At 39.3% G+C, this 24,159-nt stretch overlaps 1 protein-coding gene and 1 long non-coding RNA gene across 4 annotated transcripts; both read left to right on the top strand.

The window, feature by feature from the left end:
* The first annotated feature begins 4,602 nt into the window (after positions 1-4,602).
* Positions 4,603-18,262, top strand: LOC310905266 (nuclear pore complex protein Nup153-like). Of its 3 annotated transcripts, none has more exons than XM_083851314.1 (9): positions 4,603-4,637; positions 4,913-4,966; positions 7,768-7,926; positions 9,027-9,079; positions 11,761-11,887; positions 13,514-13,960; positions 15,202-15,294; positions 15,533-15,620; positions 17,622-18,262. In XM_083851314.1, exons 1-9 carry the CDS (start codon positions 4,611-4,613, stop codon positions 18,050-18,052), a joined length of 1,479 nt encoding a protein of 492 aa, XP_083707440.1. In that variant the 5' UTR covers positions 4,603-4,610; the 3' UTR covers positions 18,053-18,262. The 3 variants fall into 3 exon arrangements, with proteins under 3 accessions (XP_083707440.1, XP_083707439.1, XP_083707441.1); XM_083851313.1 differs by having other exon boundaries at positions 15,530-15,620; XM_083851315.1 differs by lacking the exon at positions 15,533-15,620 and having other exon boundaries at positions 17,622-17,754.
* A 1,467-nt stretch (positions 18,263-19,729) lies between these two features.
* On the top strand, positions 19,730-23,627 carry LOC310879963. Its single transcript, XR_014571285.1, has 3 exons — positions 19,730-19,830; positions 20,345-20,693; positions 23,443-23,627. It is a non-coding gene; the product is annotated as an uncharacterized lncRNA (long non-coding RNA).
* The last annotated feature ends 532 nt before the right edge of the window (positions 23,628-24,159 follow it).

Genomic DNA, 24,159 nt, shown 5'->3' with positions numbered 1-24,159 from the left:
TGTCCCTTGGGTCAAAATCCCAATAGTTAATGGGTAGGAGATGATGTTTTGCCTCTAACGTGAGCTGATATGGAAGAACTTGGGAAAAAAGTACTGCAAACGTTCATTTTCATGTTGTGTATTCAGATTAATGTAACCTTTGTTCCAATATTATGGAAGCTGCAGTGTTATCTGTAATTTACCGTGTAATCTCAAATTTTGTAAAGCTTATTGCAAGCTGTACATGGGAGAAGGAGTATATATGTTTGATTTAGTGAATGGCCAAGTCAGCGTTAGAGCATTTGAGCACGGGGTCAGAATGTGGTGTTGTAAAACCTCATAGTTAACTACTTCTGGATGCAACATTAATACTGTGTATCGCAAGCAGTGTTGTTGTTGTAGCCAGACAGTTAGATGCAACCGTATCTGGGTGAGGAAGAAGTTAAATTTGGCTTCTCTCTTTTTGCGCTTAGAACTTGGCAATAGCATGGCTGTCGATAGGAAACAGGTTTTGGCTTCTGTGAGCTTGTCTATAGCAAAGCTAATTATCTCCCTGTTCTTGTCTAGAACCATCCACAAGTAGATCAGCACTGAACTTCCCAGTTGTGTTAACAAGGCCCTCTCTTCATCGGAGCCGTCTGAATTATACCACGCTGGATTCTCCTGTCCCACCTTGTCAGCCCTCGACATCTTCTGTATTTGGCATTGGCAGTCCTAGGCTGTCCTTGATAAAAGAAATAGAAGATTCTACCTCTCAACAAGACGATGATAACATCTCAACAACCAGTGATTCCTCCTCTAGAGCATCTGATGAAGGTGATTTTTGTGTTCTCTGTTTAATTGACTTTTTTTTTAATGTGAAGTACCTTGCGTTCTTTAATATTCCACATCACCTTAGTAAATAAAATAGGTGAATGTCAACTTTGGATGCGAGAATTAAATTGAATTTTTAGTGTTTTAGAAGTATATAATCCTATCACCTTTTTAATAGAAGCGTGCTTTGGAATACGTTTATGATACCCTGATGTTAGAAAGAGTCAATGCTGAAATATACGCATTCAGCTAGGTTATATGTAAATTTTGAACTGGGACGGTAGGAAATCAGGCTGACTTGCCGTAGCTTGACAACTAGGCTGATTGTCTAGAAGGAAGAGTGACTCAGAATATCTAACAGACAGCTGGTTAAATGTGAATAAGTGCAGGTGACAAATAGGAACACGAGATGTTTTCCTGTGTTTCAGCAAGAGAAGATAAAGAAACTACTCTGTCATAAGCTATAGGCTGTTTTTTGACCTTTCTTGGTAGAAGGCTTCAGCTGTCAATACTTTCATGTCTTTTGCCAAATTCATTGAGGAAAGCACACCATTTTAAAATAAAAAATAAGCATCGTGTCGATGTAGGTTGGTACGTAGGTCTTCTCGCTGAAAGGGCGAACAGCAGGTTTGCAGCTTTTTCTAGTCCCCCATATAGACAGGGACTGACGTGTGCTCAGCAGGTTTTGCAGAGAACTTTTGTACAGCTGAGAGTAGAGTTGCTGGGCTTTAGCAATATAACCTGAGTGCACTAGAACTTTCTGGTGTGTCTTCGTAAAACATACATGGGCAGAAGATCGTTAACTCTTAGAGCAGCCTTTGGGGAATCTTCCAGGTTTAAAACCTGTGCGATTATGATCTGTGCTGGCCTCCAGCCTTTTACCAACACAGAAAAAAGCTTTGTCCGTACAAATGCACTGATGTTTATGCGGTCCTCTTTTATCTTAGCCTGAAGGAAAAAAATATCTGCATTGGAAGCACAGTATTAACTTGGTAAGATTGCTGAAAACTACTTGCAGCTCTGTGAACAGTTTTCAAGTTTGTAGGTGATACTTGGTTTTCAGTCTGTACGTGAAGTTGATCTATTTAAAGAAGCTGAAGTCATGCTTATTTTTCTGTATTGAAGAACTTGAATTAGTGTGATCTTTATTGTTAAAGTTCTGTACGTACGAGAGGCATTTACATCTAGCATACGTCATTTTGGCAGATGTTGCAGTTTTAAAAAATACTTCATCGTCACTGCTCTGGCCCACACAAGATGAAAGAACTCATTCCCTCTCGCAGCATTCTGCAGCTAGCTCTAAGAAACCTGCATTCAGTTTATTTGTTTTTGGAGGACTGTGTCCTGTAAGTACTGCACAGTATTTCTTTTAATCAGTTTGAATGTGTACCTGCTTTTCTATCCACTTCTCATACTGTGTTTCCGTAGGTACGTGGAAGCACGTCTGTTTTTAAGCAAAACCAGCTTGGGTTTTCTCCATTTTACCCCGGAAAGACGGCCTATGCCGGTGGTGCAGCTGTAAGATCAAGGCAGCCAAAGACGGAACCTTATCAGGTATGAGAAAAGTAGTGTAGTGGGAAATAGTGATGGAAATAAAAAAAGCAGCACTGCCAAAGGAGCTTTGAGCAGGGAGCTGAATATGTGGTAACAGTTGCTCTTCTGCCCTCTTGGTCTACAAAAATAGACGTCTGAGATTGATTTCTGTTTAAATTCTTTAATGACAGTTTTTACCACAGGTAATACTTGTCAGAAAGAACAAGAATGACAGTTTGGGCTAGTTGTTGGTAGTTGGGGTTTCCTCTGTTGTTAGGTCTTTCAAAAAATTCCATTTAAGTGCCATTGTCTGCCTCTGACTACATTACGTTAAAATAACTTGATGCAAAAAAGCCAATGACAGCATAACTTTGAAAACTTGTGTTTATGGTAGCAAAAGCTACAGTAGATAAACCTGGCTAATATTTATCTGTGGATCTTCTTTTCCAAGCATGCCTACATTCATGCTATGGATATGTTGTATAAACCTGCAGTCTTTGAAAATATCTAAAATCAACTTTGCTGATCCTTTGTTCTTCTGTTACACAGAGGCATGCAGGACTAAATGCAGTCCCAAGATAAGCAGTAACATGCTTTCTGTTTTGAACGATTCATATAGTTCTTGGAGAGAGTTATTTGCCCCCAAGAGTTCTTGGAAATAGCAAATAAAAACTGCTGACAACTCTGATTAGCTAGAGCTGAATCGAAAAGGAAAGTCAAATCAGGTTTGGTAGGAATGTATTTAAATGAAAGTGACTTTTATCGATAAATCAAAAGGAATTTGAAGAAAATGAAAACGCGGGTTTGCTGGCTCTGTTCTGACAGTCCATTTGTGCAACGGAAAAAGGGCAGTACAAGTACCTCACTTACGGGAAACCTTGAAACCTTGTGGTGCAAAGCTGGGAACCCTCTTTGGTCGGCTATTTTTGTTTTTTACAATATTACTGCATTATGGTAAAAAGAGGAACCAAAATACTAGGCTTTTAAAGGAGAGAGTAGCTTGCTTCTTGCTGCTTGCTGTGAATGACAGCAAGGTACTAGAGAGTCCAGCGAAGGGCCACCAAGAAGATCAAGGGACTGGGAGCACCTCTCCTCTGAGGAGAGGCAGGGACTGCTGGGCCTGTTTAGCATGGAGGAGAGGAGGTTTGGGGGGATCTTATTGGTGTATATAAATACCTGAATGGATGGTGCAAAGAGCATAGAGAGCCATTGTGTTTTCAGCGGTGCCCAGTGCCAGGTCAAGAGGCAACAGGCACAAACTGAAACGTGAGGCTCTGTCTGAGCATCAGGAAATGCTTTTGCACTGTGCGGGTGATGGAGCCCTGGCACGCTTGCCCAGAGAGGCTGTGGAGTCTCCCTCTTTGGAGGTCTTCAAGAGCTGACTTGACATGGTCCTGGGCAGCCTGCTCGGGGTGGCCCTGCTTGAGCGGGGGGGTAGACCAGGCGATCTCTAGAGGTCACTTCCAACCTTAACCATTCTGTGGTTCTGTGAGTCTCACTTGTGTTTTTACATGCTGCGTGGTCTGCTTCCTGTCTTCACATCGTGTGATAAGCACAGTGTGGTTATATGAGGGGTTTAACCTGGGAAGAAAAAAAGTCACACCAAAGGAAGTTTTCGACTGATATTTGAAGTTGGGTGGTGCAAATAAACAGTTTACTTTTTCAGTGTAATGTTTAGATCTGTTACAGTTTAAATCAGATCTTTATCTTTTAAGACAAAGATTTGCAGCCAACTTTAATCTTGGGGGAAGGGAGGAAGCAAGAGAGAAGTAAAACTAGTTCCTGGTTATGATTGTATACACTGATTTTAAGATGGTACACTTAGACCATCGTGAAACTCTGAGGTCTGTGTTGTTACTGAAAATGCTTTCTGTACCACAAGCCTTTTCTTGAGTTCTGTTTCCCTGATTACTGCTTCGGAGGCCTTAGCAGTCCTAGCATCATCCGTCTTGACCTTTTACAAGTACGGAGTTCTTTTATTGCTCGTGCAACAAGCACGTGCAAGATGCACTGAGGCCCAAGGTAAACTTCATTAAACTCCGAATGTATTCTCTTCTTTATGGCTTGAACTCCCAGTGACTGCATGTTTCTCTGTCATCAGAATATATTGATTGTATCATCAGTGTAGCCTTGGGACGTAAAATACATGCCTCTTTAGCTCAGAATTGACCATTGTAACACTTAAAATGCTAATTTTTCAGGCACAAAGGAGAGCGAAAGCTAGACAAGAAACTGTGTGGTCCCGCGCTACGTTAAGTACCTCAGCACGGCGCATCTTGGAGGCAATGGAGAAGCTGTCAAGCCCTTTGTTGGTAAATAGCACTTCTTTTAATCTGTTTTTGCTTCATGTGTTTATAAAACTTAGTAAATGTGCCATCAAAGGATAAAGATAAAACTATTCTTCCTTACGTTGTGGCCGGTTTAATTTATTGCGCTGTTTTTTCAACAGGATGCTAAAAGAATGGCATCTGTTTTGCTGCTGTGTTGTGTAAGTTGACCATGAACCCCCACATTTTTGTTGCAGGGAACCCTCTCTCTCAGGAGAAAAAAATTGCCCTCTAATAGTTATGCTTTGTTTTTTCCTCAGCCTCCGGACATAGATAAACCGGATATTACTGACTTCCAGTCCAAACGAAGAAAGGTAAGAACCAATAATGTCTTAAGCTGAGGTAGATAACTTTTTCAATGCTTTATCACTATTAGAAAAATTTTCTCAAACCTCAGTGACAACATAGACATCAAATCAAGTTAATATTGGCATGTATCCACAGTAGATGATGGGCTGTGAAGATTACTCAGGTTAAGAATTATGTTATCTTTGTAAGTTGAGAGCACCAACTCTAGAACACACCAAGTCGTTTTATCTTGTCCCCCAACTTGGGGTGAAGCTGCATATTAAAATTCCTGTTGAGGCAAGTTTGCTCTTGAAGAAATGATCACAAATAGAAAAATACTGCTTGAGTGGTCATATAGACTTTGTACAGACTTCCGTGTTCATTCGGGCACAGAAAACTAATTTTTCTGCTTTTTATCACCATTCAAAGTAAAGAGGAGGAAAATTGTTAATTTCCGACGCTATAAATCTTACGCTCCTAAATTCCTATTTGGAGGTAGCACAGAACTGGTGATAATGCTGTGGTAAAGCATGATTTCCTTTCATTTTCTTTAAAAAATGAAAACTAGTCATCTTTTTTTGATGAATTAGTTAGGGGTATCATTAAATTGCAAAACTGTACCAGGCACAATAGCTCTTGGTGTATTAAATGCCTAACTGGGGGAATTAATATTTTTCATTTTTACCTTTAAAACCAGCGATGAACCATCGTTGGAGTCTGATAAATTTTCCATAAAATTAAATGGGCATCTCTTTCTGCGAAAACATCTGTGTTTCCAGTATCAGTCTGAGTGTACAAATGACCACTTGTTAAGTGTATGGGCTTCTTAGGCTGGAAATCAAAGTGGACAGTAATACTGGTTGCTTATTGCTTTTAACTCTTTCAATCTCTGTATTGTTTAGCCAGCACAATCTCCATTTGGTAAAGTTCTAAAATGAATGTAGCAGCAACTGCTTAGTTTTTAGGGGGGTAGAGGTTTTTTTTTTTCTTTTTCTTTTCCGACGCTATAAATCTTACGCTCCTAAATTCCTATTTGGAGGTAGCACAGAACTGGTGATAATGGTGTGGTAAAGCATGATTTCCTTTCATTTTCTTTAAAAAATGAAAACTAGTCATCTTTTTTTGACGACTTTAGTTAGGGGTATCCTTGGGCTTATTAAATTACAAAACCCTTAAATGACCACTTGAAGATCAGGTGACTGAAGGAAATAACAAGATGTGCAAACTTTTCATCTTCTGTTCTAATGAGAAAAGGGACAGTGTCTCAAGAAGTTTCTGTGCTAATTCCTTGATTGGATGGATGTATAATTAAGTTTACAATCACTTCAGAGTTTACAAACATCTCAGATTTCCTGGACCATCTTTTCACCATCTGCCAAATTACAAGGGCATGGAGAAGTGAAGTATATCATAAATATTATCCAAATAACTAAAACCAAATCTGGTGTGAATTCTCAGTTATATTATAGCAATACACCTGTGATAAGGCATTAAGAAAGATCTGCCAGATTTGCAACAGAGAGCCTGAAATTGTCAGCCACTAAATGAATGTTGCACGCAGCTGTCAGTGGGTGAAAGGAGATAGATTGTCTATTCATAATACTAGAATTCATAATGGTGGCGGGAGAAGGGTAGCCCGTGATGAGAAGCAATTATTTGCTGAGGAGACGATCGTGTGTTTTCCTGCTAAAGTGAACATGCGGTTGACGGAACACTTGTGCACTCAGGCTAAACTTCTGCAGTGGGTAGCAGTGATGTGGTATTTTTCTTATTTCAAGGAACTGTACCAGGCAGAATAACTCTTGGTGTATTGAATGCCTAACTGGGGGAATTAATATTTTTCTTTTTTACCTTTAAAACCAGCAATGAACCATCGTTCACTCGAAGTAGATTTGTGAACTTACATAAAACATGTCTTATTCAAGGTTTCAAACTGAATGTAATATTTTTTAGAAAGATGTATTTTTATATACTTTAGAGATAGTGTGAATTCTATTACTAAGAGCTGGGAGATACTGTGAAATTAAAGCTGCAGCGTAAACAAAAATTTCCTGTTGGTATTGATTTGAACAATAGCATGCTTCCTAAGACTGTATTTTCTGATCCTTAAGACCGCAGGCGGAGCCATCGGTAAATCTTGTAGCCTTTAGGGTTTGTTTTCTGTCTGACAGTTCAGTTAAGTCAGTTTTGCAGAACACGCAGTGGTCTGTGTTAAAAATTAACTCTGGTCTGTGAAAATGCTTTGAAAAGGGAAGTCAAACCCACTACTTGAAGTGCATCTAATGTACATGTAAAGCATTGGATCATATTTTAATGAATGAGATTATTGTAAGACTGACAAGTTGGTTTTTTTGAGTGTGTTCTATTGTTTGTGTAACTTTGAAGAGGGAAAATGTAGGGAATGTGAAGCCCAGAAGCCTGTATAATTAGTTGCTTAACACTTCAAATGTTAAATTAATGAATTAAGCTACTAAAAAAAAAAAATCACAGTGTGGGCAGAGGAAAAGATAGGAGCATATTCTAGGAACATGGATTATTTTAATTATGGTAGCATGAATTATTTTGTCTATGAAGCTAACTGCCAAATTTTGAAATGGAATTCAGTCAGACTTTGGCTACTTATATATAGCTTTATGGATTTCGTTACTGGTTTTCTGGTGATTTCCCTCTACAAGTTGAACGGTCTTCAGAATTTTCAAATTGTATTCACTGAGTGCCAAGACCGATGGGGGGAGGTTTATAGTTCTGTAATTTGTTTTCATCAATAAATATTGGAATTAATTTGGGTGGACGTAAGGATAAATTGATTGCTGTTTCCCTTTCAAAGCTGGAATCCCAGAATGCATTCCAGCCTCCACCTGTTAAGAGACTTGTGACACCAACGGTAAACCGTCAACCGATGCGTTATACGCGGTATTCTGAACCATCACCGACTTCAACTACTCAGTCCAGCAAAATTTGCCAGAGAGTAGACACAAAGTACCAAGTGAGTACATTTTTGAGTCCTTATGTGCCTGGTTTTTTTTTCCAGTCTTGGAATGTTTCTCAAACCAATTGTTATCCTATCTTTGCAAAAAGTACTGATAGTATGTTTGAGGCGAGCTTTAAGGCAGTGGGAACCATTGTGAAATAGATTGAGCTTTTATGGATTTAATTCTGTTTTTGGAACACTCAGTGTCTTGTGGTTGTTTTCACGATGTCATGATGTGCTATTGAGTCATCCTGTTGTCAGTGAAAGAATATTAAAAGACAGAAATGTTTTCCTTTTATATTCTCATGTACACAAAGCTGTCACTGATGAAACATGCTCGTGTTCTGTGTAAACTATTCCAGGTGAGCTATGTGCTCCAAGTGAGAGTTCTGACAATGTGCTGAGTTATCGGTTTTGATTGCTTTGGAGTAGATGGAGTCTGATAAATTTTCCATAAAATTAAATGGGCATCTCTTTCTGCGAAAACATCTGTGTTTCCAGTATCAGTCTGAGTGTACAAATGACCACGTGTTAAGTGTATGGGCTTCTTAGGCTGGAAATCAAAGTGGACAGTAATACTGGTTGCTTATTGCTTTTAACTCTTTCAATCTCTGTATTGTTTAGCCAGCACAATCTCCATTTGGTAAAGTTCTAAAATGAATGTAGCAGCAACTGCTTAGTTTTTAGGGGGGTAGAGTTTTTTTTTTTCCTTGTTTGTTCATAAATGACAGAAAACAGAAAAGTATGTCCCTTTTACGGGGTTGGTAAACACAAGTTTTGATGAAAACTCTCCCCCCCACACACAATTTTTGTCATTTTGTTTAAAATAATTACTTTCTTTGTTAGAGGATTTGACAAATTTGATTTAGTGTTCTATCAGTTTGTCCTCAATGCTGAGTGAACCAGTGTGCTTACTTTAGCCCCAAAATTTAACTGAACTGTACCCACAATGCTGAATTAGGGAACAACGTTAAGTAGGTGAGGTGTATTCAGTGCTATAAAATTAAAAATAAATAAATAAAATAAAAACCACAAAAAACCACATGAAGTGGTTGTTGGTACTTTGTGTATTCTGTACATATTCAGCTAAGTCTTGAACTAAACTTAACTTGCAGGGGATGAGAGAGAAGACTTTGCCTGCAGAACAGCGAGCAGAACCATCTGAAAGGTATGACATCTATTAATTTAAAACTTACTTGAAGAAAGAAAGAAATCTCCTTTTTCAGTACGGTCTGCACCTGAAAGGTGGTGACAGTTCTCAGTAAAAGGAATGGGAAATCCAATGAAAATTTTGTATTTTGAGGGAGCTGCAAAGTCTGGATTGTGTTTGAAGATCAATATAACTTTGAGAAAATTGTTGTTTTTATGAAAGGAAGGAAGATGAGCAAGAATAAAAGTACTGATACACCACTTTTTATCCCAAGTTTATCTTCTGAGTAGGATACGAAGATGGGAAACGAGGCACGTTATAATGCTGTATCCACAGAAAGGATCTTTGCTATTGGAGGCCTAATTTTTTCCTTCTACAGGAAATATGGCTCATTTTGTAGTTTAACTAAATCTGTAGCGTTACAAATTTTGCTTTGACAGATATTTCATGGTTTATAAATCAGTTTACTTATAACAAAATAATTTGTCCCTCCTAATGTTCCCTAGGGGAAAAGCTATTAGTTTTAGCTATTTAATTGCTTGCAGTTTGAAAGCTCTGTCCTAATGGGATGATTCTTTCTGAAGCATTCTTTAGAAGGTGAAGTAGGGGAAGTGAGTTACAGTTCAGGAGGATGTTTATTGATGTGTTTTTTTCTTTATTTTTTAAGCAAAAACATGGAGGAAGGTTTATGATTTATTATTCTTTTTTTTAATACTCCTTTCATGATGAAGTTAATTGTCTGCTTTGAGTTCACATGAAGACCATGTGTTCTTTAGAATCATTTGAGGCCAAATGCTAACTCATCTCTAAAATAAAAAAAATCCAGCAGAATTAATTGAATTTCTTCTTGAGGAGACTGCTTTGTGTTACACTGCTTTCTTGGATTAGGTCAAATGAGTTATCCTCCAGATAATATTGATGGCTTTTCCTTCTGGGCAAATGGTGTTTTGGGTAATAATGCTTGAGTTAAGGGACTTTGCACTCGGTTTTTAGGGGGTCGCTCTTTTCAAAGAACAGTAGCAGGGAATTTTGTTGACTCTATGCTCATCTGCCAAGCAATTCTTATGTGACCATGGGCATTCTTTGGCTTGCAGAAAGAACTCAACACTTTGTTTTGGCATCTAAAAGTTGGACTTCACAACAACCACCTTTTTAGGGGTGGAAGCGACTGGCTTTAAGGTTCTGGTACAGGTGCAATCAGGTGCTGGGTTTTAATTATGTTTTTTTCAAACTGTTCTAAATTGTCTCTGTTAGAACTCCTTTCTACTTCTCCATTTAGGAAGGAGATACAGCAAACTCATACTGCTTTTGATTTCGTTCACAAAGTTTATTGCAGTGCCCTACCTTTTGTTTGTAGAGTAGGTAGTGGTGGTAGTGTTTTTTGTGATGCTGGTCTCTGTTGGGTGCCATGTTCTGGAGCAGGAGCACCACACTGATCTGCTGGCAAGAGTCCCTTTGGACAGTTGAGTTGGAATACTCAGTAAATCTCTGGCCCACCAATGCTATATATCTATGTGTGTGTGTGTGTGTGTATATATTTTAAACCTGAGTCCAATTGTAGATTAGACTTGCTTGAAGGCTGACAATTGTCTTTGCCCCCTTGAAGCTCACAGGTGTTAACAGAAAGAGGAATATGGGCTGTTATGGGCAAGCGATAGTTGTCTGAATGAAGATCTATTTTGATGTAAGACTTTTTTCAGAATTCTAATGGATTGACAGTTCGGATTAGAGAAAAGTCTGAGCATATGCCTTAGGGATCTTTCTTCCTCTATGCAGTTACAGTGCTAAGCAGGCTGTTGTCAAGTATTTGACAAGTTTAGACCAGTTCTCCTCCTCAGTATTGTGGGAGTTTGACCTGGTGTCTTCCAGTGCGATCTAATGCACTTCTGTACTGACTGACTGATTGGCTGCAAGATAAGCTTTGAGGTCACAGTTTTTCCAGGCATACTTCATTTTCTTGCCATAGTACTTTTGTTAGAGTTATTCCCTATTTCACTTCTGGTTTGGGTTATTTTTTCCCCATTTGCTCTTGGATTAGGATATCTTTCTCGTTTTGAGCTAGGCTTTTTTAAGTACCAGAAAAACGCCTTTGTATGCCTTACAAAAGGGATCTGTATTCATGTCTGAAAAGACTTCTGGAATGTTGGCATACCCAAACACCTCTGCTGTTCCTGCTGATGGCCACATGAAAGCCAGAGCTGCTTCTGAAGCTTAGGCCATATTACCTTGCCACACAAGTCTAAGGCGTCCCTATTCTATCAGAGCTGTTGGCAGTGTTTCCCATGTGTATGTGTGCATATGTGCACTCTTTCTGTATTTTTGTGAGCTGTTCTTTTATATCCCTGCAAAAGATACACGTGCATCGCAGAATCAGAGAACCAGTCCTATTTAAAGGAAGCACTGGAAAATAACAATCTAAATCAGCTCTTCTATTTCAGGTCTTCTGGCTTAGTCATTGTTCCCATGTGAACGGTGCACTTATGTATGTCCTTTTCATTGCTGCTGTTAATAAAGTTTTTCCTATTTAGAACATCAAGTATTTACCAGCGTTTAGCAACTTGTGAGACAGCTTTAGTTTTTTTCTGATCAGCAGGTTTCAATTCTAGGACTAATAACAGCTCTAATATCTTGAAAAAAAAATTTGGCTGGTAATTTTTTTTTCTCTTGTTTCCCCCAACTTCTGTACTGTCGTGTGCTAGCAATGTGACCAGCTACAAATTCAGTACTGCTGCGTCCAATGGTCTGTCTTCAGGAGTGAGTAGCGGAGGTGGCAAAATGAGAAGGGAAAGAGGAATACACTATTTATCAAGAGCTGTACAAGAACAGGTAAGTGACTCTTAAATTAATTGCTGTCACTGAGCTTACTGAAGTAACTAGCTAAGTGTGTCAGTTTTATTGCATCATAGTAAATTATAACAATACCGCTTTATTTTTGCATTGTTTTTGTTTTCTTGTGGGTTTCAGAGCAGGCTCCAATTGATTTCCTGTGTTTGAATACCTGAACTTTGCTTATGTAATTTTGAAATTTTTAATTCTCTTACCTTGGAGATTCTTCAAACTATAACATTTCTCGTTAGCAATTGAATGAATGAGTCCTAAGAAGAGAAGTAATGTTTTGGTGAAGGTTTGTATAGTTTTTCTACAGGAATGATACTTGAAACGAGTGCCAAGTATAAAAAGAAAAAAAAAAGCTTAATTTTTGGTTTCATATTTAAGTCATACAGAAAGATACAGGCCAAGAGTGTGAAAAAGAGTAGTAGAAGAGAGCATTCTGCATGTCTGCTAACGATGACTCAGTTTTTGATACTCACCAAACTCATTGTGAGAGAGTTTTTTTCTCATTTTAATAGGAAAAATCTATTCCATAAAACTATGACCATGAATATTCAGATTATTTTTTCTTTTATTGGATGTTATATAAGCTGCCTGTAAGTTAATTTAAGTATTTACGTTAACATTAAGTATTTAATTAATATTAAGTTAATATTAAGTATTTAAGTTAATTTAAGTTTCAAATCATTAAATGGGACTTCTGGATGATGCAATATAAAGAAATCGTAAACACTGTTGTTTATTCCTGTAACGCAAATAAAATAATGGTCCAAATATCAAAAGTTCCATAAACTTTTCAAATCAAAACTGTGAAACAGATGTAAGCTACAGGATGCACTGAATATCAGTAGCACCAACTTACATCCCTGCCTAGTCATTTCTAAGTAGATCATGATAGTACTGTACAAATTTTGGTCAGATTTTCTATGCCATTTAAAACATAACTCATCCAATCTTAGTAATCAAATAAAGTAAGTGGCAGGGATGAAAATTGAAGTTGTTAAGAGGCTGTTTTCTGATTTTTATATTTGCATCCTGATACATGGTATAGACTGTATTTACCAGAACACAATCTTCAGTGCTGCTAGTCTGACTTTCTTTGGTGCTTTTTGTGTTTAGTTTGGTTGTTGAACCTACCTGCTTCTTTAAACATTACCTTTTTCCACGTTCACTGCTGTAATGACTTTAGAAACTTTGGCAGCTATCCTGCCTAATTTTGCAAGAGGAACACTTTCTCACTTGTCTTGAGAGTGTACTCTTAATTGAAGCCATGCGAGGGTAGTTAGAAAGGATGATGCTTCTCTAGAGCTTTGATGACTAAAGTATAGAAAAGAAAGAAAAAAAATGTGATCTGTGCGTCTCTGTTCTGCACAGGTTTTGAGTTAACTTTCAGTGTTCTTGCTGTACAGTTGTTGAATAGAGTATAATGTGGAAGCAGGCCTGCCATAAATTAAAATGACGTGGTAGACAGAGGTGGGGAGATCGGGATTTCTTCTGGAAACTTGCTTTCTCTTAATTTGTATGGATTTTTGTTCTATTTAATTTTGTTAATAAATTGGGTGCGATGGGGTGAGAAAGTAGTATGTCTTGTATAAGAAAAATTAAAATTTGCAACTTTAGGAAGTGGAGGAACCAGTGCTACCGAACATACCCCTACCCATCAGTGCTGCATCGCTGCCTCAGTTCAATTCTAGTTTCGTTGGTAGTAGCGCTGTCTCAGCGTCACCGAGCGCTGTTTCAACAGCAGCAATGAGCACGGCAACTCCAGCAGCTGCGACGGGCATGGCAAATCCATCAGAGGTGGAGGGCATGACAGATCCATCGGAGGTGGAGGACTTGACAGATCTATCAGAGGAGGAGGTGGAGGACATGATATATACAACGGTGACGTCAGGCATAACGTGTTCAACAGTGCCCTCAGGCTTGACATATCCCATAATGGCGGCGGGCATGCCATATCTGCTGATGACAAAGGACAAGGCAAAGTCAACAGTGGCAACGACAAGCGTGGCAAATTCAACGGAGGCGGCAGGCATGGCAGATGCAGCAGCGACGGCGGCGGGCAAGGTAAATCTTTATGCTATAAATAATGTTTACAATGAGTATACTGCTTTATTGCGAGTTGACTTTTTCTGTGGTGCTCATGAAACTAACAAATATTAGTTTCTATGCAGCTGAATGAATTGGGGTTGTATGCCAGTTTGGGGAAAAAGGCATAAATGTTTTGATTCTGCTTCTCTCAGTCTTAGAGCCTGCCAACTCCCATTTAACGTGATTGTATAACTGCTTCAAATGCTGTGGAAGTATGCGGGGGAAGGGGGGTGTGGACTTTATGCCAAGTTATTTATAGTGGTTTGGGCAGGGGTAGAGTTAATTTTCTTCGTAGTAGATGATGCTGTGTTGCAGATTTGTGAGCAAAACAGTGTTGGTAAGGCACTGGTGTTTTAGCTGTTGCTGAGCAGTGCTTACACAGTGACAAGTCCTTTTCTGTGTCTCACGCTGCCCTGCCAGCGAGGAGGTCGGGGATGCACAAGAGGCTGGGAGGGCACTCAGCCAGGACAGCGGAGCCCAGAGGACCGAAGGGATATTCCACACCATTTAGCATCGTGCTCAGCAATAAATGCTGGGGGAAAGAAGGGGAAGGAGTGGGGAGTATGTACAGGGTTATGGCATTTGTCTTTCCAGGTAGCCATTACATGCGATGAGTCATTAATGCTACCTCAAATTTAACAACTTTACTTCTTTATTTCCAGTTCTTTTCCCTGTTCCACTTGGAGGGAGTGAGCGAGTGGCTGTGTGGTGCTTAGTTGCCTGCAATGGTTAAACCACAACTTTATTTAAGTTATTAAATTAGAGGTAACGTGGTCATATGAGCCTCACATAGAATGAGCCTAGGGTGCAATAATTGGCATATTATTGCAATAAAATAAACATTAATCTGTTCCAGAGTACTTGAAATATTTTTTGTACGGTTTGAAGTAGACAGCTGCTTTAACATGTTGAGGTGTTTGCTGAAGTTCTTGGAGTATCATTGGGCTGAGTTTGCCGTTCTTCAGCTTCCTGGCTTGCTTTTCCGTGCATTTAGACCTAAGTAGCATCTCCAGCTTTTCCTCTCAGTTTCTGGAATTTGGTTTTGAAGATATTGTCCTATACCCACTTGGAAACTTCCCTGTGTTTTATTATTACTTTTATCTGCAAAATAACTCAAACATCAGGTTTTTCGACGTCACTGCGGGACTTCTGTTGGGTAGTGAATTCAGGTAGTTGTTGCTCTTAAATATAAACCTTTAATTCTTTTGAAAATACAGATACAACCAACAAGTACTGTTAGCAGTCCTGAGTTTGCGTTTTCATCTCCAGTTGTGAAATCTACTGAGGCAGAAGTGCTACCTACGTCTTCTGTAAGTAAAATAATAAAGGAGCTTGACTTTTTTTCTTAGGCATTTAGTAGGCTGTTGCAGAACACTAAAGCAGAATCTGCCTTGATGGAGAAAAGTATGTAGGCTTCTGGCTTATAATTTGTCATTCAGCATGCGTGCTACAAATGTGAAGAGCAGCTTTCAGATTTGGTTTTGTGTGTGCATTCGATTGAAGTTCCTGTGGCTTGAGAATCTGAAAAACCTCTCTTGTTCATAGCAGATTGGGTTTACATTTAGTGTTCCCGTTGTAAAATCGGCAGAACTTTCTGGACCCAGTGGTACTCCAGTGACGCCCTTTCTTACCCTAGGTAACTGAAACTTTAGCACTTCAGATCTGAAGTGCTGATTTTCCTTTTTTTCTTTATTAAATCTTCAATCTGTCCTGTCTGCGCATGCTAGCAATTCCAGGCAGTGTTGGACTTCTGCAGTATTTTTCCAGTGACAGATCTGCTTTTATAATTTTTGTTTTGTTTTGTTGCTTTTTGTTTTGCTTGTAATCATAAAGCATTGCAAAGTAAGTAGAATTTGTGAAGATTCTTATGTGAGAAGCATGAAAGCTGGAAATTCTTGTTTCTAACAAAAGTGAGTATAATCTGCTCTAACTAGGTCACATTGTGAAAGCTGTTTTTGTTTTCTTTTGTTTCAAAAGACACCACCACCTCAACCAACATCAATACACAGAAAGAGGAGGTCAAAGATTTTGCTGGTGGTCCCTTCACCACTGCCCACGTATTAAAGGAAGGAAGCGTCTTAGACGTTCTAAAAAATCCTGGAGAGATAATGAACTCCTTTTAAAAAGATGCTGCAAAAAATACGCTAGCATTTTTTATTAAAAAAAAACCAACACACGACTTATGGTTAATAGAGTATCTGCTATAAATATGAATGTAGGAGAGCATTACATTAAGCGCTGCGTTTGTTAGGGTGCATCTGCCCCCTTCTATTCTAAGTGGTGTTTGTTGCTGGAAGTAAAACTGCAAGATGAAAAGCAGATGGGTTGCATCTCCTTTACGTGTTAGGATGTAATTGTAAATGAGGTACTAAGAGAATTAGCCAGATAATCGGTGTTTCATTTTAAGTAAATACAATTTGTGGAATTGAAAAGGAAATGTTTGTAAAGCTCAACACTCCTGTCCCACCTTCAGCCCAGGTGAAGAAAGAATAGGAAAGAGCTTCAGTTCCAAATACATGGCGAAAGCTGCGAATCTTTGGGCCTTAGCTTACAATGGCTCCTGTGGATTAAAATTTAAACTGCAAACAGAAGTGGAGTGTTTTACGTTAAAAACCCTTTTCTGAATTTTGTTTTTAAGCAATTGCAATTGTTTTCAACAGTTTCATAAAGTGTGTCTGTGGAAAAGATATCTTTTAAGAAAAAGGGCTTTATTGAATTTGATCTTTTCCCAAAAGTCTTCTTCTAACTTACATACTTGTTAAGAAGGCAGCACATTTCTCTGTTGGAAAGAGCTAAGTGAGAGAAAATACATTGTGCATTTTGTTTAAGGAAAGACCTCTGAGTGAAGTGACATTCACTTTCTTTATCGGTTTAAAAGAAGCAGAATCTAAATCCACATTGTTCAAAGACTTCATTTTTGACTAAAAAAAACCCAACAAACAAACCACAAAACAACTATGTTCAAGGTAGATTTACAAGCAACTTGAGCTGCTGTTTAAGATGCATTTCCTTTAGTCTTTCTGTATTAGTAGCTTGTCTTTTCTGTTAAAATTGCCACCTTTTAAATAAGGAGTTGTCCTGTGTCCGATGCATTTTGAAAAAGATTATAGAAAATTAGACAGTTGTTCAATTGTCTTGAGTTTTTATTATTTAATTAATATTCAGCATCTGTGGGAAAATACCGTACGGATTGCTGCTCCGAGTACAAACTTCTGTACAGTTACTGGAGTAGATTTGAGTCATCTGCTACGGAAGGAGGAGCTTTAGAAATTTGATTCGATTGGGCATCGCGTCTTAATCAAATTGTATTATTTCCATTCCACGTTGGACTGTCAGATTTCAGTCAGCTACTGTCTGTTTGTACTTGTATCGACCAGTGAAAATGTTGATTTAAAGCTTGCTTGGAAACAAAGAGTTAAATGAAGCTTTAACGAAATGTTCTGTTGTGACCCAGTGCAGCAGATGAAATTTCATCCGTTTAGATAAGATTTCTGGGGACTTCCTGTTGCGCTCGGTCTGAATGTCTAGTTGTAACCATTGGCACCTGAGTTGAAATTTTTGCCCTCTAGTAAAGTCACTTAGTTACATGTAGTGAGGTGCTGCGCTAACAGGAAGACTTTTTTTTCTTGCTTCCTAGACTTTGGATTGTTGAAAACACGCTCTTCTACGTCTGCACAACCTACAACAAGCACAGTGGTTTATACTAGGCCTGCAATAACAACTTTTTCTGCAGGTAAAGAGACTTCTAAACAAGCATCGTACTGGCAATCTGATACATGTGACCCTTTTCTGCAAAACAAAGACATAAAGGACAAATGTGTAACTTGTCAAGCTACTAAAGCGTCAACAGTTGAGAGTATGAAACAGACAGTAAGTTCAAGTCAATGCGACACCTCAAAGCCAGCAGCGCCCCCAGCAGGGATGCTGGGCTTTGGAGACAAATTCAAAACAGTACCTGGAACGTGGGATTGCGATACATGTCTTGTCCAAAACAAACTGGAAGCTACAAAATGTATAGCATGTGAGACACCAAAACCTGGAACGGGAGTAATGCCTGCTCTGACATGACCAGTGGTCACAGACAGCTCGGTGACAGTGACATCCTCCTCGAGCAGCACTGACACAACAGCCACTCTGGGCTTTGGAGACAAATTTAAGAAGGCGAAAGGCTCTTGGGACTGTGGAATATGCCTTGTACCAAATAAGACGGAAGATAACAAATGTGTAGCCTGTCAGTCTGAGAAACCAGGTATGGTCCTTTTTTTCCTGTTGTTTCCATCCTAGCCTCTGTGAATCTTGTACAGAATAAAAGTACGTTGCATATATGGAATATTTTAAGCAACACGATTCCCAGGTACGGTTGATGGGTTAGCGGCTGTCTGCAGGATTGGTTTACAGGCACTTCAGAGGTCTCAGCCCAGGTTCCAGCCTGTCGCATAAATTGAACTGATTGTGAAATGTATTAGTACGGAGCTGGATCAATGCAGATACCCCCGGCTTTGCAGCTGGTGAGGGAAGGTGGCTGAAGTGAGTGACTTAATTTAAAAACAACATAGTGATTTTTCACTGGCGAAAATGAGAACTCCATAGAAAGAGTTAAAAATTAGTGTTTTTCTCTTTCAAAAAATAAGTAAAAAAAATTACAGAATGTGTCCAAAATGCCTCTACTCACCGTTTGTATGTAATTGAGGGGAGATGTGAAGCCAGATTTCAAGACAGTGTAGTCTTAACTAGTCTTAAGCTAAAGCAGAGAGATGCCTATGAAGGTCAGTGGTAGGCTTCAAGAAAGCGAGTGACCCGCTGGGTAACTTCTTCAGGGCAGTACTGGGTTGTTTCCCATTGTGTGTGACCGTAATTGATTTTGAGCGTGGTTGTATTGTTTTTAAAATACGATTCTAATTCTAACTTTGACTCTAAATGTCATTTAACATGCCATTACATCGAAAAACACCTGTGCAAATATATCCTGGAAGAAACAAATTAAGATGGACTAGACCGGGCTTTTGTATTCATCCTGTGCGGTAAGACTGAAATTTCATGAGGTAAGATAATGGATTTCAGACAGAGTTGATTCTCTTGGACTTCCAACCTCTGAGCGGTCAGTCGGCATCTTTGTCTGAGGCTCTTGCCATTGCAAGGAGGAATTTTGGAAATGAGGGGTTTACTGTGACCATGGTGCAGTGAATTGCACGGTTACGTTGCACTTGTCAAGAGGAAGAGCGATGCAAGTAATACTAGGATAAAAGTTTTCTGCGTGTGCCGTGGAAGGGAAGAGCCATTCTTGTCTTTCCGGTTTTGAATTTGAAGCGTTATCTTCTGCTTCTCTCTTAAAAGGCACCTTTTTTTTAAAAGGCACCTGTCAGGCCTCTTTATGGAGGTTACACTGTGGTCAACAGCAGCAGAAGCTTGTGTGCTGAACAGAGTTGTGTGTTGTTTGGAAGCTTTGAGTTCCACTCTGGTTTTTTTGTTTGTTTGTTTGTTTCTTTGTGGGTTTTTGGTGGCTTTTATTTTTTTCAGGGGCGGGGGGGGGGGGGAGTTGCGGAGTAGTTTTGAACATTTCTGTGGGATTTGACAAATCAAATTTAAAAGTTAATGCTCATTTTATAGTTCATGTTCAAACAGGATGGTTAACTGTCTTGTTTGTCTCACAGAGGGTCCAACACCTGTGACCAGTAGCAGTGCATCTGCATTTTCTGCTCCTTCTGGAGAATTTCTGGATTTAGACAAATTCAAGAAGCCTGAAGGAAGCTGGGATTGGGAGACCTGCTTGGTTCAAAACAAAGCAGAGGCCACGAAGTGTGTAGCCTGTGAAAGTGCAAAGCCAAGCACCAAAGCAGAGCTCAAAGGTAATCCTTAATGATTAAAACGAGGATGCATATTCTGTGATTTATTTTTTGGTTTGCTCTGATTTTTTTTATTTTCTTACCTGTTAAGCACAATTATTTTTTCCTTTGAGGTGTGGCAAAATTATTCGTTTTTCCTGTAGGAATATTGCCTAGATAACATCTGTTTCCACACTTTTCCCCAAGAATAAGTTTATCCTTTTTAGAGAAAAGCTTTCATTAATGACGTGCTTGTTCTTTACATGCCCTACACGTTGTTCATTTGGAGTTCAGACTAAAAACATGATCTTTCAAAGAAGTTCGTATACTTTTTAAAGCCAGGTGGTGGGCAGAAAACACAATTGTGAAAAGTTTTATGTAGAGAGGAAGCATGGGGTTTTCTTGTTTGTTTTACTGTTTGGTGGGTTGTTTGTTAAACAGTTTTGACTGGAAAGATCAGGACTAGAATGTAGTTCAAACCTTCAAGTACTGCAGATACACCGTGGGTTACGGACTTGACATTCACTTATTTCTGCAGGTTTTGGTACTGCGACTGCGTCCACAAAATGCTGCCTTGCCATCATTTACATTCGGTGTTCACTCAGAGTGTTCAGGTGCAGAGTCTGCAGCTGCCTCACAGTTTACTTTGGGAAGGACAGAAGAGAAGCAGGATTCTGTCACTACTGCTGCTCCGTTAGTGTTTGGAAAGAAAGCTGACACTGAAGAGTCAAAGACACAGCCTAGCTTTTCAGTTGGGAAGTCCGAGCGTACAAAAGAAGAGAGCACAGCAAAACCTATGTTCAACTTCAGTTTCGTTAAACCATCAGAGAAGGAACCTGAGCAAGCAAAGCCAGCTTTTCCATTTGGGGTCCAAACCAGTACTTCAGGTAAACAGAGTATCTTTTGTCTTCACTTGTGCGCTTATGTCCATCAAGTAAGACCTCTGAAACCATACTAGAAAAATCTGCGGGATTTGATATGTTCATGTACTAGAGCTTTAGAAAAAGTTTAATTCCTATATGCAGCATGTCTTCTGTCCTGGTTATTGATACGTACGCAATTAGTAGCAATCCCTTTTTTGATCTCAACACTAGGTTTAGACAAAAAATTGCGACACCTTAAGGAACCTGTCCTGCATCTCATACAAGCACAGAAGTTGCAGTGTCTCAATGCTAGCAGTACAGTTGGTGGTAAAATCTTTAGTAGGGTGAAATAGAGGCCTCACACTTTTCAGAGAAAAAAAGAGATGAGAGAGAGTATCTTATTCCCACGTACTTGCAACTATGCTGCAGAGTGTACTGCTGTTACTCTAGTGCTACAAAGGTCCAAAAATCACTGAACAGTTATTAGCCAGTTTTGTATTCCTTTAATTTGTTGAAAGACTGCAGTAGAGGATTGAAGTTTTTATTGAGGATCACTGTGTGGAAAAATTCTGATTGTTAAATGTCATTTGTATGACTTAAGAACCGCGTTTTGGAGTACAGAATTCAGTATTAATTCCAGAAGGGGTAAGGGGAAGGACATTAGCTAGTAATCCCGAACAAAAGCAGTGTATAGAGCTATACTGATTTTAATCGCAGTATTCTTACAGTTGGTCTGTTACTGAACAGATATGTTTTGGGGAGATATGGTGGCCAGGGAGGCGTGTGTGTTTGTGTGCTTCCTCTTCTAGTTAAGGTTCTGGGGTTTGGTTTAGTCAGGAAAATTCGATGAGGCACCTTGTGTAAAAGGAAATGTTAACCAGCATTTTTCAACACGGTGTAGTCCCTTAAAAGTGTCATAGATGAAAAGAGGCCATAAACGCTGGGGGAAAAAGTTAGTGGGAAACTGAGAGCAGGATCACATTCAGTAGTGAGAGAGCAGCAGCCTAGGGAAAGCTGATGAATGACTGTAACAGATAGTTCTATTTTAAGTGTAAAACAACACTCAGTACTTTATAATGGTGGTCTTACCAGAGGGTTCTTCTCCATGGCTCCTAAAAGCACGTCTTGAAGGCATTCGAGTGCAGTGAACTTAAGCTGTAAGAGTTGGGCTGGTAAGCTTGGCCTGATTTGAAGCTGTAGGCACGGGGCTATAATTTCTGAACAGGCTACAAAAGAAACTGTACCACTGTGCTTTTCAGTGCTCCGTTTAGCAAAGCCATCAAATTGTTGCAGGCAATTGATGTTGTTCTTCTAAGAGCACCTGAAAGATATTTTTGTTGGAAGAGTTCAGAGGTACCGGTTAATACTGGTTCAGATAATTACAGCCAGCTCTTGGTGTTTGTGACCAATAAAGTTTGTGGCTCCAAAAGGAGTGGGTTAGTGCTAACTGATTAACTGCTGTATATGCAGAAATATGGAATCTGATTACTTACGCAGAGAGCACTTAAAATGTATTGTTTTGCTGGCTCTCAGTGAGTTGCATCTTAATGCTACCAAGGAATAAGCTTTTTGCTTCTGGCCCAAGTTTTTTAATTTGGTGAAAGCCTTTTCTGTGCACGTGCACATGCCAGAGAGGTTGCTTAAGTAATAGAAGCTATAGTAGCTGCTATCTTCTGTTTTTTGTAGAAGACAGAAACTGAATTCGTTAGCTTTGTAACTGTTATGCATACCAGAATTGGTTTTCTCCCTTTTGAAAATAGTAGAGGGTATGCCTATGTCAGATTTGGTGAGCAAGGTGATCAGATGAGGGCACTGCAAGACTGCCAGAACGCACCAGGTCTGGGGGGAAAAGGAATCCGGCTGAGCATAGGAATTTCTAAAAGGTAACCAAGGAGTTGTGCATTGATACAGTTATTCTAAATAATCAGATTCTTGTAGCTCTGCCTTTGGAAAGTCTGTGGCCCTTGCTGTAGTGGCTGTACACAGGATGCAGTCTACAAAACCAGAAATGCAGAAGTCCTATGTTTTGACTCCCTGGATTCATCAACCTGCTTCAGGATGGCTGGGGGAATCCAACTGTTAAGTCTAGCCAGACAGCGCAACTTGGGCTTAGCTGCCATTGTAACCAGCCTTGTTTCTCAACAGTAGCAAAGCTGAATGCATTGGTAAATATTTTCAGGTTTGGGCCTGCATAAGGTAGAAGGGACAACAAGTGGTTTTATATGCTAGGGAGTTCTTGTTCTTAGAGCTTTCCCTCTAGTTTGAGAGAAGCACATAACTAGTTTTACAGTGGGTTGACAGGAAAGAAGTGGGGGGGAAAAATGGGAACGCAGGGAGAAAGCCAAAGGCGTTATTACTAGAACAGGTTTAGAATGCTATTCTTTGCTTTTCATGAGCTTAGGGCAATGGGGAGTTTAAAGCTTAGCACTTCCTGAGAGGGTTTCTTACTCTACCGGCTCAGTTCTATCACTTATTTAAGGCAATTCAGGTCTCTGAACGGTTAAAGAATTGATACCAAATTTGATGAACTCTGATCCAGGATACTGACAAAACAGGACTTCATATAAACAATTTCAGTATGTTCATGAGGTTAGCTTGTGTGTTCTGTTAAATAGTAAAAAATGACACTTCTGTTTCTGTTTACCTAGCATAATTCTGCAAATGTTGCCTCCTTCTGCTTTAGAATGGAAATGCTCTTCTCCAAGAGAGCACTGTCCAAACTTCTTTGCCAAAATTTTTTGATTAAATTAATATTGTTTTATTTTGAAAACAGGAATAAGCCACAAACATGTTTTCTTGCTTCGGCTATCCAGAAGAACGTCAACAGTATTTTCAGATTTTCCTTCCCTACACAACTGTATGTAGGAAGAGTGCAGTTGGAAGCAGAAGACCTAAGATGATGTATCTTCTGTTTGTTTACTACAGTAACAAGACAATGGATTACCTCTTTATTAGAACTTGTGTAGCTTTGCAGTATTGAAACAAATGTAGGTATTAAAATACACATCAGTAATACGTTTCTGAATGGCTGAGTACCGTGCTCTCTTAGCATTGAAATACCCAGCCATTGGATTAGTTTGTCCCTCATGTTTGCTGAGTTTGGAAGCTATTTCAGAATGCCTTCAGCTTGTATTCTTCCCCAAAAGCATAGAACTCACTTCTCTGCATCCCCAATTCAAGTCAGAGAAACTGGGCACTGCAGACACAGGAGGTCTGCCTGTACAGAATCAGTGAAGACAAGTCTAAACAGCGGTTTTTTTTGAATATGCAGCTGGGTTATCTGAATGTTCTTTATGCAGTGTACCTCAGTTTTAGTACAGATAGCACTTGTCTTGGTTCTTGTCATTAGTCTGAAGCTGCCCCTGAGAAAATCTTGAAAGGGGAAGTAGTGAAATCTAATCAGCAGGCCCTTTCTTCTTAAGAACCAATGGAAATGGATAATCTGACTCCATTCACTTCTTTCTGGAAATAAGATCTATTAATTAACCAA

Source organism: Anser anser (assembly GCF_964211835.1).
Source record: "Anser anser genome assembly, chromosome: 11".
Lineage (NCBI taxonomy): Eukaryota > Metazoa > Chordata > Aves > Anseriformes > Anatidae > Anser > Anser anser.
The sequence above is the reverse complement of the archived record's forward strand: the minus strand, read 5'-3'. Positions and strand labels throughout refer to the sequence as shown.

Coding starts and splice junctions, on each gene's coding strand:
- LOC310905266 (XM_083851313.1), top strand. CDS start 4,611: ATGGAGAAGCTGTCAAGCCCTTTGTTG. Junction 9,080..11,760: donor CGAGCAGAACCATCTGAAAG/GTATGACATCTA, acceptor GTCGTGTGCTAG/CAATGTGACCAGCTACAAAT. Junction 15,621..17,621: donor GACGCCCTTTCTTACCCTAG/GTAACTGAAACT, acceptor CTTGCTTCCTAG/ACTTTGGATTGTTGAAAACA.